This window comes from Scomber scombrus, chromosome 17, assembly GCF_963691925.1.
Source record: "Scomber scombrus chromosome 17, fScoSco1.1, whole genome shotgun sequence".
In the NCBI taxonomy this organism is placed as follows: domain Eukaryota; kingdom Metazoa; phylum Chordata; class Actinopteri; order Scombriformes; family Scombridae; genus Scomber; species Scomber scombrus.
Window position 1 is genome coordinate 18,714,814 of NC_084986.1, and position 13,637 is coordinate 18,728,450.

The window sequence follows — 13,637 nt, forward strand, 5'->3', positions numbered from 1 at the left end:
ATGCTGTCAACACTACTCAGTTGTCATATAAATAAAGCTTAAATTACATCCAGCTATCATTCAGTAGGTTTCACATTCAGTCACAGTGATATCTGTATAATCAGCGGATGCCGAGGATCTGCCTGCTCTTGAACTGACAGATTTTCTCCACTTCTTTCAGTGTTTGGGCACGCAGATTGGCTGCCTGAAGCCTCCTCAAAATCAGATCCTGGGACGTTGCACTCTGACGGCTATCAGGCCGCTGGTTCTCTTTGCTCTCACCAGCAAAGTGGACCTTCTTCTTGCCCGGGGAGAGGTTCTCCACCACATCTAGGACCAAATAGGAAGGAGTAACTGATTAACAAAGCTCAGACTAACTTTATATCATCAGGCAACTTTAACAACAGTTTGCAACACTCTTTCCAATCCAACATGACTGGTGGATCTCAAATTATCAGGAAGTGTAACATAAGCATAATTCTTTTAATAATGCATGTGTAATTATTTCATTCTTTATTGGTATATAAAAACTTTATTTACATGATTTAAGAAGTAATAAATAAAGACATCAACATGCAAACCAGAAACATCCACACATAACAACACGACTCAGTTCAGTCCAGAGGTCTCCGTCTGATTCCCATACCTAAGTCTTTGGTGTAGAGATGAGCCAGGTCCCTCTGCTGCTGTACACGGTTGTAATTCTTCAGTAAACTCTCAGCTCTGAAACAGCACATTAACATCAACTCATTCACCAATCAGTTGGCAAGACTCACATAAATTACATTGTCGAATGAGCAAAATAGCTAAAATAACATCAAGTGGATTGTTTTCTAACCTTTAAAAACAAAAAAATGTTTTACCTTGCTAGCTTCTCATTGGAGAGTCGTTCACGGACACACAGCTCCTGCTCCCTTTCTGCAACATGGAACAAAAAACTTATCTTGACCATGTCACACTAAATGACAGTATGACGCAAGGACAGTTATTCTGATATGTACATCTTTTAGATTCATATGTGGATTTCAAGCCAGCTGGTGCTGCACTGTGGAAGTACCAGGCAGTAAGTAAAACTTTGGTTTGAACAACACGAACAAACCTGTTCTAGTTAGAGTCTCTTCAACTACACTACCCCCCTCTTAGCAAGATGTAAAGCAGTATTTCCTTTTGTTTAAGTCCAGCTGCAGGTCACCAAGACAATTAAACCCTGACCAGATGTGGAAGGTGGAGCAGAACAACACTCACGCTCCAGCCTCTCCTCACGTTCCCTCAGTGCCTTTTCTCTGTCACGCAGCGCCTGTTCTCTAAGTCTGAGTTCTGCGGCAGAGGTGGCCATCGGTTCAGCAGGTTTGTGAGGGGGACAGTCAGAGCCCGCGGACTGTCGCCGAAGTCGCGTCTGTGCCCTCCTCTGTTCCTCGGCAACTGCGTCAGCCAACAGGCTGCTCTGGAGGATAGACTCCACAGAGGGCCGCAAATAGTCCTGGTGACAGAGAAGACTCAGAGATTTACCCACACTGCAGCAAAGAGTGATGGTCTGTCTTAAACAATATCATAGACTGATTATTAATCATTTCTGACCTTCAGGTTGAGCATTTTGCCGAGTAGGGTGTTCAGTTCCTCAGAGTATCGGTACGGGATTCTTCTGAATTTCCCCTCTCTGATTCTCTCTGCAAGCTCTTTTTGGTTGTAAGCAGTAAATGGAGGACTAAAGAGGAGAAATCCAGACACAATGCTCAGATCTGCAGTCAACAAAGCAGCCTCTGGAGTCATGAGCTTAGGCAGAGATGTTGGTAAACTTACGATAATGCACAGAGTTCATACAGCAAACAGCCCAGCGACCAAATATCTGACTTCTCGTTGTAGGACATCCGGTTTATTTGTTCCTGAAAGAAAAATGTTAAAAGATAGTGGCTGATCAAGATTAAGACTAAGATTTTTTTGTGAAATAAGGAAAGAAAAACTGCTGAAAACATGCATCCCTCAAGTTATTCAGTGAATACATACACAACTGCTTTAAAGTTTGTAAACCCCTTCAGAATTTGCTCTATTTCTGCATAAATATGACCCCAAAATATGAACAGATTTCCATCCAAGTCCTAAAACTAAGATAACATCAGAAGTACATCGAACATAAAACATCAAAGAAACTACCTTATACATGTTCATTCATTTATTGAGGAAAATAATCCAATGTTGTAATGTTGGCAAACGTATGGAGAGTTGGGTGTTTCAATCAATGGGATGACAATCAAGTATGAGTCTGGGACACCCTGCATCATTTAAAGAAGAAGAATCAGGGTCTTCACTATAAAAGGTCTGAGCTTCACAACACAGGTTTGTGGAAGTGGTTCATGGAGGATGAAAGAGTATTTCTGAGGACCCAGAAGAGTTGCTGATACCCACCAGGCTGGAAAGGGTTACAAAACCATTTCTAAAGAGTTTGGACTCCAACAATCGACTATCAGGCAGATTTTGTAGAAATGGAAGACATCCAACACCACTGTTACCCCTCCCAGGGAGGGGTCGAACAACATAGATCACACCATGAGCAAGGCTTGTAATAGTCTGGAAGGCCACAAGGCTAACGTCGAGGAAACTAAAGGTCTTCCTTGCAGTGGCTACAGTCAATATTCATGAGTCCACCATCAGGAGAACATTGAACATCAATGGTGTGCATGGCAGAGTTGCAAAGAGAAATCCACCAAAAGGAACTTTGCTGCTGTTTATGGTTTTCTAAAGACCACGTGGATAAACCAGAATGTGATTGTAAACATTTTATTTGGACAGATGGGACCAAAATCAAACTTTTCGGGTTGAATGATAAGTGTTTGTTTGGTGATAACATAAGAACCTAATCCTCTCTGTGAAACATGGTGGTCGCAGTATCGTGGTTTGGGGCTGCTTTGCTGCCTCTGGACAAGGACAGCCTGCAGTCATTAATGGAGCAATGTTCTGAGTTCTGAGTTGTACCATCTTAATTCTACAGGAAAATGTCACGATATGCAACAACCCTAAACATACAAGTCGGTCTAGGTCTGGTTTGAGCAGAATAAAGTTCATGTTTTTTGAAATAGCCGAGTCAAAGTCCTGACCTTAATCCAATAAAAAATACTGTGGAAGGACCTGAAGCGAGCACTTCATGCCAAGAAGCCCACCAACATGCCTGAGTTGAGACTGGTTTGTAAGGAGGAATCGGCTAAAAAGAAACAGTTTCTGAAAATGTTTAAGCTATTGCTGCAAAGGGGCTCACATCGGTTACTGAAAGCAAGGGTTCATATACTTTTCCTCGCACAGATATGTTGAACAATTTTCATCAACAAAAAAAAAGAATAAGTTCAATGTTCTCGTCTCATTTGTAAAATTTGGTTCCTTTTGTGACTTGTGTAAAAATTTGGTCACTTTTAGCTCATATTTATGCAGAAATAAAGAAAATTCTAAAGGGTATACAAACTTTCTAGCAGCACTGTATATTGAGCTGTCAGTGGGACAGCTTTGTTGTGGCTCAGCTCTGAGGTTCAGCGTTAAATGCTAACAAGTTCTCTTTATGAGTAAAATATGCTCATTTTAGGTTTGGGTGTTCTGTATAGTTAGGAGTAGAGTTTCACATTTACAAGTGATTAGCTCTTATTGAAACATAACATCCCTGCAGAAAAAACCCATCTATGTACAAGCTCATATCAAGAGGTTAAGCCCACGAAATTCTTTGGAAATATTTCTTACAAATCAAAGGGTAGTTTAAGAGTAAAGAACTCACTGGAGACATGTAGTAAGGTGTCCCAACAAATGTCTTTGCGAAGCTGGTGTCGTGGTTCAGGATTCTTGCCAGGCCAAAGTCACCAAGCTTAACGTTCTGTTTGATGTCGAGGAAGATGTTAGCTGGTTTCAAGTCTCGATGAAGCACTGTGGCCCTGCCGTCACTCCGTCTGTGGCACTCCTTCAGGGCTAAGGTGAGCTGTGCCATGACTCGCATGATGAACCGTTCTTCCAAATATCGTCTGCCATGGTTAAAAGTCACAAGCATTGTTTAACCTTAAACGCACCTTATTCTTAACCATGAGAAGATAGCAGCAATACACAATGTAAAGTATGGGTTCCAACACTAAGGATCAGATAGTCACCTCTCCTTGATGCATCGGGTGATGAGACTAGCCAGGTCCCCACCCTCGCAGTGCTCCATGACAATATACAGCGTGGCGTTTGTCCGGTCTATGATGCGGTCGTAGTACCTTACTATGTTTGGGTGCTTGAGCTCCCTCAAGAGGTTCACCTCAGACACCAGCATCTGTTTCTCACTCTCTGCCATGGTGCCATAATCCAGTTCCTTCCACACGAGGATCTGTGGAGAAGAGAAACCAACATTTTAAAATGGGCCTGGATATAAATATTGAAATTGTACAGCTGTTAAACACTGCCCCCCGCTGGTAATGATGTGTACATGATCTTGAACTGCACAAGGTCCTGTGCTCTTCCCTCAGGTGTAGTTAATAAAGGGAAAATTAATAAAGAGGAGGCAAGACCCTTGTCCCACTCCATCCGACCTTAGCAGCAGCAGTCTGTGTTTGAGACCGATATGAGTTCAATCTCTTCTTTTGCTGGTATTTCTGTGTTTTAGGTTTAATCTAATGCTGGTTTGGGTTAAAGCAACAACAAGATCCTACAATCCACTGTGGAGTTAGTCTGGGTGGCTTATCTTCCTTTTTCTCTTCTTTTCCAATTTTTACTGGATGTCAGATCACTGTGATTTCATTTGAATTACCCAATGTTTGATTATGGCCATAATACATGGCTTAGACGTTACCACTTCAACACTAGAGAGTGGGGGTTATAGAATGTGTTGTCACCCCCTAATCTACATCTTCTGCCTCATTAAAAACTCCATAATCTATGAATATCTAAATATATTTAATTTCAGAAAGTTTCCAGCTGAACAAAAGCTGTCACCTACTGTAAAGTCAGTTATCTGTGTTTGAGCACTGGAGGCTACAAGATCCAAATCACACCTGCAGTGTTGAATATTGGACCAGAATTGACTACCAAACAAGTTTTAGCGTCACAAATCATGTTCATAAAATTAGCTCAAAGAAACTTTCAGTATATAAATGTGAAAAAAGCTTTCTAGTATCAAACTCTGCAGAGTGAAGCTCAAACATCCAACTGAAACAAGTACAACAACGTATTTTTGAGTGGAGAGGAACTTAAAGTAGGTAACCTTTGTCCTTACATTTCTAAAATATGACACTGTTTTGTCATATTAAGGCGACATTAACTTCAGTGTGCCGTTTAATCCAACAACAACGGTTTGGAGGTCACGTTAAACGTTACTTTACGTTATACACGGACAGTGGTTTTGTGCAGACAATAACGTGAAACAGGCAACTTCACTCACTTTTCCGTCAGATTTCCGTCTTATTTTCTGGCATCGTCCATAGGAACCTGAACCTATAGTGAACAACACCTCGTAATCCTCCACACGGGACGGCATCTCGCTCTTTACAACGTAACGTTAATTTCGCTACTAAACGATTTAACGTTAGCGGCAAACTCAGCGATAGTTAATCATCAACATTAACCAGCGACTTCTGAATGAGTCTGTTAATTCACTCTATTTTCGGAGATGTCGTACAGATGACTAAATAAAGCAAATGTTTGTTTTTTGGCTTTCTTCTGTCGTTAACTTGTGTGTGTTGCAGTTACCAAAACAGGAAGCGTTTGCACTCGCTCGTTTAAATTGGTGCCCAAATCGTCGATGGTGATTGGCCAGCTCGTTTTACACAACGACTCCTGATTGGTTGTTGCGAGGATACAACCTGTAAGGTTGCTAAGCGCCTGAAACCCGCGAGAGTAGCGCGGATAGAGAACACGTGTTCCACTCTCCACATGGTGGCGCCAAAACACACTCACAACACACCACAGGCTTCCTCTTTGTTTGCATTGGTTTGAACGCTGTAGCAATCATGTCTAAGGGAATAGGGTTAGGATAATTCATTTATTTGGGAAAATTGAAAAAAGATTTGGAGTCTGCTCCACAGTACAAGTACAGTAACATATTTGACTGGATTTGTTTTTTTGTTTTGTTTTTTTTGCATTTATCTTCGACATATTTCTCAAGGTCTCGCTGGAATGTAATCTGTGGCAGTATTTGAAAAGCAAATTAAAATTTCATGCAGAAGTTCAAAGATAAGACGGATGGAGTTTTCACTCAAGCTATGAAAGCACTTCAACCCAACCTTAAACAGTGTCAGCAGCTGACTCTAAATGCTAATTTTGTGACTGAAACTGCTGCATTGGAGTTATTTTATGTCTCAGACCATTTCAAGGCATGCAAGGCAAGGCAAGGCAGTTTTATTTATATAGCGCATTTCATACACAGTGGCAACTCAATGTGCTTTACATAAAAGAAACATTTAACAGAAAAAATTGAAAAAACATGGAATTTGAGAAATAAAAATAAAACCCAATCATCCAACACATACATACCCCCCCCCCCCCCCCCCCCCCCACCACCCCCACACACACACTAATAATAAAACAAAGTACAGAAACATAGAAAGAGAGAATAAAATACTATAATATTGAGTATTAAAAATAAGATTGCAGCATAAAATAATGATTTGCTTTAAAATCATTAAAATGACATAGAGTGCAAATGAAAGATTACAATTTAAAGTGCTTTGAAAGAGCTCAATCATAAGCACAGGAGAAAAGAAGTGTTTTTAACCTGGATTTAAAAATATTCACAGTTGGGGCTGATTTCAGTTCTGCCGGTAGTTTGTTCCAGTTGTGTGCAGCATAACAGCTAAAAGCTGCTTCACCATGTTTAGTCTGAACTCTGGGCTCCACTATCTGACCTGAGTCAGTAGATCTCAGAGCTCTACTGGGTTTATATTCTACTAACATGTCATTCATGTATTCTGGACCTAAACCATTCAGTGATTTGTAGACCAGTAGCATAACTTTAAAATCTATTCTATAGCTGACTGGGAGCCAGTGTAAAGACTTTAGAACTGGAGTAATGTGCTCTGATCTCAGTGTTTCCATTACATTGAATTAATATTTTATTTTACTCTATTCATAGGGGAAATATAAAAAACAGGCTGGGAAAGTAAGTACATCCTGTGTTGTTGTTGTTGTTGTTTTATATCAAGGTTGCAATGAAAAGGTAATGTAGGCCTATAAAGCTGTATCTCAATGGAGTAGTGTCATGCTTCATATTTGAGAAATCTAAAAATTTTGAATTTTATTTTGAAAAGAAATAAGGAAATAAGTATTATTTCACTTTTATGTTGATGTGTACATGTAATATTATTGGGTTGGGTGTAATGATGACACTGACACTTTTAAGTGTAAACATTGTTCATTATATTACATATTATACTATATTATACCGTATACTATACTGCATTGCAATATGGGAGGGGTTTGTTGTTATCAAGCTAATAACTCAGAAGTCTCCTTTGCGTACTTCAAACAAAAATTGAGAAAACATGAGCATGATGTCTTAAATGTGACCCACATTCACAAATGGCTTTGGGCTCTGGCTCTTCAGACAAATCTTTATTTTCCTTTCATGCTTGAAATCCATTTAATTGTCTGGGTTATGTGCAAAGGTGTATCATAGGCACTGGAACATTTTTCTTCCAGCAGAAGTATTGGGGGCGTTTTTTCTCAACCTGGAGTAAGAGTAACTGCCTTGAAAATTAATTGAGCAAAGGTAAGAATAGCTCACCCGGAAATATCCAAGGACAAGAAATGTTTGAGCATAAATCAGAAAAAAAGTTATTATGTATATATTCGAAAATCTCCTCAGCCTAAATGAACAGACTTAAAAGTAAAACAAACAGCATTATTTTACCATTTGCTGTCTCTCTGACTGACATGAGCTGCAGGGCTTTGTTTGTCTCAGTGTGTAATCCCCCTGTTATTCCTGAATACACGAAAAAGTCGCTGGCTGTCATCCGAGCAGTTTCCATGGCTGCATATGTAAGACTCGGGGGAGGCTGATGGGCGTCTTATTGTCAGTGGTCATTTGGTTTGACCAGCAGGACCACCTGAAGAGTCGCCATCTGAGAGCAGGAACACACAGCGACCGCTGACTGGTCATATTTCTAGTCCTCATCCACTCAAGTCATTAATATAAACAGTCTGCCATCAAAGAATTGGTTTTTCTTACAAAAAAATCTGCAATGTGTGTTACTGACTGAGGTCATCTATTTGGAAAAAAGGACTAATGCTTAAATGATGGAATGAAAAATGAACCACCAAGAATTATGATAATTTATTCATTGTTCAATTATATTATCAAAGCAGGAATGTCAAACATTTGTTGCTTCTTGATTCTCAGATGTGCAAATGTGCTGCTTTTCTATGTGTTATATTACTGTCAAGTGAACATCTTTGGTATCTGGACGGTTGGTTGGAGAAAAAAAGTAATTTGAAAAGGGGCAATTCTTTTACTTTTTTGTTTGTTTGTTGTTTTGCATTTTACAAACTAAATATCACATGTAATCCATGATATGTGTTGCATCTACAGAAGAATCTTATAGTTAAACATACTGAATAAAAAATGATTAAATCTGGTTATTGACAGTAAAGTGCACATCATCATCATCATCATCATCATCATCATCATCATCATCATCATCATCATCATCATCATCATCATATTTAAAAAGAGCATAGCAGTATTGGTATTAATTTAGCTTTTGCACAATCAAAGCATGACGAGTAAATCCTTCATGTGACAGATAAAAGATCATTTTTCACATTAGACAGGCAACTTTGATATGGGATCCCTGCCTGAGATAAATGCAGTCTTTATCTCTGTTCAAATTATCCTTTCATCCCTACCCGCTCTCTCCTGCCAGTCTGCCAGAACCACACACTGACACCACTCACGCCACCAAGAGTGAGTGAGCACCCGAGCCGGTCTGCCAGTCTGCCTCTTCAAAGGTCACTCCTACAAAGAGCTGGAGGAGTTTGGAAATCAGCCAGGAACAGTTGGGGGTGGGAGGGGGGAGGGGGTTGGTGGAGATGGGGGTGGGTTGAGCGGAAAACTGACAGCTAAAAACAACAAAGACAGTCGGGTGCCCGAGGCCGCTCTGACGTCAGCTGCCCCTGTTAAAGGCCAGGAGTTGAGAGGGAGTGACAGGGACGACAGACAGCTACATCCCATAATAACCTCCTCACCTCTGCTGGCATGACTGTGGTCTAGTAATGTAGTAATGGGGGCTACAGGAGGGTTATAGTACTTATGTCACCTCTAACTCCATTTTTTTTGGGGGGTGCAGCTCAGCCAAAGATCTCACAATAATAATAATAATACACACAGCTGGGTGCTCTCCTCTGTGGCTGCACTGAATAAAAACAGTGATGTAAAGCTGATAATAGAGATATTTTATGAGAAGTTCAGAATTTAAAAACGTCTGTCTTAAAACAATAGACAGGCACCAAAACCAACAGGATTTTCTTGCTATAATCATATACTGACCATTAGAAGATGCCTTCACATGCATTTACTATGTAAGTGATGGGGGAGAAATCCACAGTCCTGGTTCTGAGATAGGATAATATAATATAAGAGAAGAGAAGATAATATGAGGCTTCAGTCATCTGAGGTATTAGAATAAAGTGGATTTCTTCCATAGTTATAGTCTATTGGAAAAAATTCTCTCATCTGTCACACATTGAAGTTGCATTACGGAGGGATCTCTTAATTGTCAATATGAATGGGAGGAATGATTACAGCAAGAACATCACGTCAATGTTAATTTAAGGCATCTGACTGTTGTTTTAAGACAGACTTGACAAATTGTGAACCTGCCCTTTAAGGTCTGGAAACCCTTAAAAGGACTTCAATGAAATCCTTTAAAAAAGTGGGATTTGTGAATCTGTACGATTTCAATCAGCTGACAGCTTATTAAAAACAGCCATCAAGATGAAGAATTGATAATGTGTCTGTCTCTCAACATGTTTTTCCAACTTCCCAAATCTGTCTATGACTCTCAGTCCTGAGCGTGTTCATTACTTACTGAAGACATAAATATGGGTCACAATTAAACACTTTGATTTTCTCATAAGGCTGAATCATTTCTTAAAACAGCTGAGCACTGTAGTTTTTAAGCAAAGATTACTCCAAGAGGAGAGAATAGTTTATTTGTTGGGGACTATTTTCAGTGGTGAATGAACACACTTTTGGTGGTTTAATGAGTATTTATGGCAACAGAATGGAGCAATGGGATTGATTACAAACAAATTACAGTGCCCAAGCTCATTGCAATGAAGGAACATGTTGCTCAGTGCACAGCTGATTAATATGTTTTAATAGTTTTTAGACAACAATGGAGGTTTGTAGCAGGAGGAACAAGCTAAAGTCTATCAGACTTTGGCTACACAGCCAATACTCAATAGAAGTGTCTATTCATTGTTGGTTTTGGTCTTCTTATAGGATTTGTTGACAGTAAGGGCAAAATACAGATCATCATCATACCACCAAAGGGATCACAAACGAATCTGAACGGTCAAAATTGATTAAGAAGATAAGAGAAAAGATTAAACATTTCAGCTACACAGAAATTGTAAAGCTGTTCTCCAGTATCCAGGTAGATTTAGCTTTCTTCAAAAGGGTCACAAGCGAAAAAAGGTTGAAACCTACTGCATACAAGGATCAGCACACTCAAATAACAAAAAACAACATATTTTCTTATCAAGCCTTCCAGTGAGGTAGTAATCGAGTAACTGAGGTTGCTACAAAATCTTTCAAATGTAACTTTTTAATGCTTCTTTTATTTATGTCAAAATATTGATACATAAAACCAAGACTATCAGCACATGAGAGTAAAGTGACCAATCGTTTGTAATTTGGATGAACAGACCCTTTAATTTAATTTTCTTTTATTGTTTTTTTTAAATGACTACACATCAAAATCATGTGTTTCATCACTTTTGCTCCTCAGGCACACGTTGTAAAATCTGATGTGTTGACACAAGTGTGAGACATCCTAACAACACTGAGGGCCTCACTTGTGACAACAGGAGGGGCCAGGGAGACACTGCAATGCCTGCGGCTGCTGCAGTGACATTCAGCCCGTCTCTCGTATCCACAGCTGGATGTTTTAGTGTTTGCTGACTCAAGGGACGCTGCCATCGCCGTGACGGCAGCCATCAAAGCATGACATTGAGGACCTTGGGGAGCAGTGCCTGTGAAATAGTTCATTGCAGGTGTCCTAGCACTGGAGCCTCTGCAGCAGAGGACGAAAAAAAAAAACTTCCTCTGGAGACTAACTTGTCTATAATGTAGGTAACCTTTGGAGGAGACTTTGAGTAGGATTGAGGAGGAGGAATCTCCATGCAGGGGGATACTATTTCATCGTAGCCAACCTGCTCCTGTTAGTCCTTTGGTACGCTCATGCATATTTAATCCCATTTTCCAGCGCACTTCCTGGCGTTTTCGTCCTTGCTCCCCATTGGCTGCCTGAGGCGTTTGGCTTTCCAGCAGATCTGACCCTCTACATACAGCTGAGGTTCTCAGTTCAGATACACATGTGAAGAACATGTATGTCATGGTAGTCTTGAGTTTCCGATAAGTTCTTCACAAGTCTTTTTCTGTGATGGAATGACTGACTTTATCCCAAAAACATTAATGCATTTGGGTTTTTTATGAATTGTAGAATGAATTATATAATAGTTCTTCTGAAAATGTCTGTTGGGATGAAAATATACATACAGCACTGCCAATATTTGGTTAGATGTCCCTTTGCCATTTTCACCTCAATCAGGTTCTTTTGGTTGACCCAAGTCCCAACCTTACAACTGATGATTTTAGGTCTTCCTGAAGAATTTGGAAGTAATCCTCCGTCTTTATTATTTCATTTACTTCCTGTAAAGCAGCTACTCCACTGGCAGCAAAACATCCCCAGAGCAGAGTACTACCACCACCGTGCTAGTCAGCAGTTATGGTGTTCTTCTCATATTTATGGTCATTGTGGCCAAATAGCTTCATTTCTGTTTCAGCTGACCACAGAACTTTTCTCCAGAGGTCCTTTTCTTTGTCCACATGATCAGCAGCAAAACTTCAGTGGAGCCTTAAGCTGTCACTTTTGGAGCAAAGGCTTCCTTCTTGTACAGCAGCCTCAGCTCGTGGCAATGTAAGACACGCTTGACTGTGGACACCGACACCTGTGTTTCAGCAGCTTCTAATTCATCACAGACCTGCTATTTGGTGGTTCTTAGTTGACTCTTGACATCCACACCAATTTTCTCTCAGCAACAGGTGATAGCTTGCATTTTCTTGTACATTGTGACAATCACACAACTGTGCCATGAACTTTATACTTTCAAACAATTGTTGGTACAGTTGATCTTGGGACCTGTAGCTGCTTTGAAAATGGCTCCAAGTGACTTTCCTGACTTGTTCAGGTCAATGATCGTGCTGAGCTCCTTAGACTTTCCAATTGTAGCATTTACGGCAGAATCTGATGATTTTATCAAACAATCCCTATTGAGTTGGGCTCAAAGGTAGTCCATCATGATCTCTCACAGGAAGTAAAAATTCTCGATATCACCAAAACTGATCATTCCAGTTGCTGCATGTATATTTTTTCCAAAGCACATTTAGGAAATGTAATTGATGGCACTCCAGAAGGGTCTGAATTTCCATTTATCCTGTGAATCCAACAATTTTAAGGCAGATTGGCAAATTAGGAAAGGTGATGCACCAAATTCCTCAGTGTAAATAGAGCAGCTAAAAGTAGCTACAGCAGTAACACATTTAGAGCTGCAATCAGCTGATCGACAGATAATTAACCTACAACTACTTTGATAACCGGTGAATAATTTCTCAATTTTTAAGCAGAAATTTCTTACATTTGCTGGACACAGCTTCTCAAATGTGGCGATTTGAGGCTTCTATGTATGTATGTATGTATGTATACATGACAGGAAACTGTAAAGAAAACCTTTGGACTGCTGATCGGATTAAAACAAGACATTTGATGACGTCACCATGAACTATATGGAATTAAACAGCATTTATAGACAAAACAATAAAGAAAATAATAGCAGATGTATCACTTATGAAAATAATCATTAGTTGTAAACACACAAATGCATCCGTATTAACCATCTAACAGCGTGCTATAAATGATATCTCAGTCACAGGGGTCATTTCTCTGCACAGCCAGTTTGTATATTTTGCTGATGATACTTTTGAAGGACTTTGACTTTTACTTGTGATGGAGTATCTTTGCATTCATGTGTTGGTACTTGAGTACTTTAGAATGTGAATATTTCTTTGATTTCAACCTGCTGCTAAAGTAAGTAGATCTCTGCAGTCCTGTGATGAGAGTGCACACTGACATTAGCTCGCTGACAGAGAACCGACGTCACAGCTGAAATCAGAGCTCTGTAATATAAACCGGTGACTTTCAGCGGCCAGTGATGGACACCACAGTTAAACAAAAGTGAACTGAGTAAACGCAGGCTTTGGTTACCTGGAGACACTCTGATGGCACTTCAGTCAATGGAAAAGTTGACATTTGCAGAAAAGAATCAATCTTTTCTCATCATCATTTAAAAGATACAAATACTATTAGACATGACCACTTTTACTTTACATTGAGTGGAATAAACTATATTAAGGAAAAGCAGTACACTGTTTGGAT

At 39.8% G+C, this 13,637-nt stretch overlaps 1 protein-coding gene across 1 annotated transcript; it reads right to left on the minus strand.

Moving 5' to 3' along the window:
• Window positions 1–5,461, minus strand: nek2 (NIMA-related kinase 2). The gene is made up of 9 exons (XM_062437457.1): window positions 5,366–5,461; window positions 4,098–4,315; window positions 3,734–3,974; window positions 1,780–1,862; window positions 1,558–1,684; window positions 1,225–1,459; window positions 843–897; window positions 626–702; window positions 1–309 (listed from the first exon to the last, which is right to left on the minus strand). The coding sequence occupies exons 1-9, from the start codon at window positions 5,459–5,461 to the stop codon at window positions 101–103; spliced, it is 1,341 nt and encodes a 446-aa protein (XP_062293441.1). The 3' UTR covers window positions 1–100.
• Between the last annotated feature and the right edge of the window lie 8,176 nt (window positions 5,462–13,637).

What these genes read in the sequence shown, in the direction of transcription:
- nek2 (XM_062437457.1), bottom strand. Translation starts at nt 5,461, where the DNA reads ATGCCGTCCCGTGTGGAGGATTACGAGGTGTTGTTCACTATAGGTTCA. An exon ending in GACGGAAATCTGACGGAAAA is followed by an intron (nt 4,316 to 5,365) that starts GTGAGTGAAGTT and finishes TCTTCTCCACAG; the next exon opens with ATCCTCGTGTGGAAGGAACT. An exon ending in TCCAATGAGAAGCTAGCAAG is followed by an intron (nt 703 to 842) that starts GTAAAACATTTT and finishes GTGCTGTTTCAG; the next exon opens with AGCTGAGAGTTTACTGAAGA.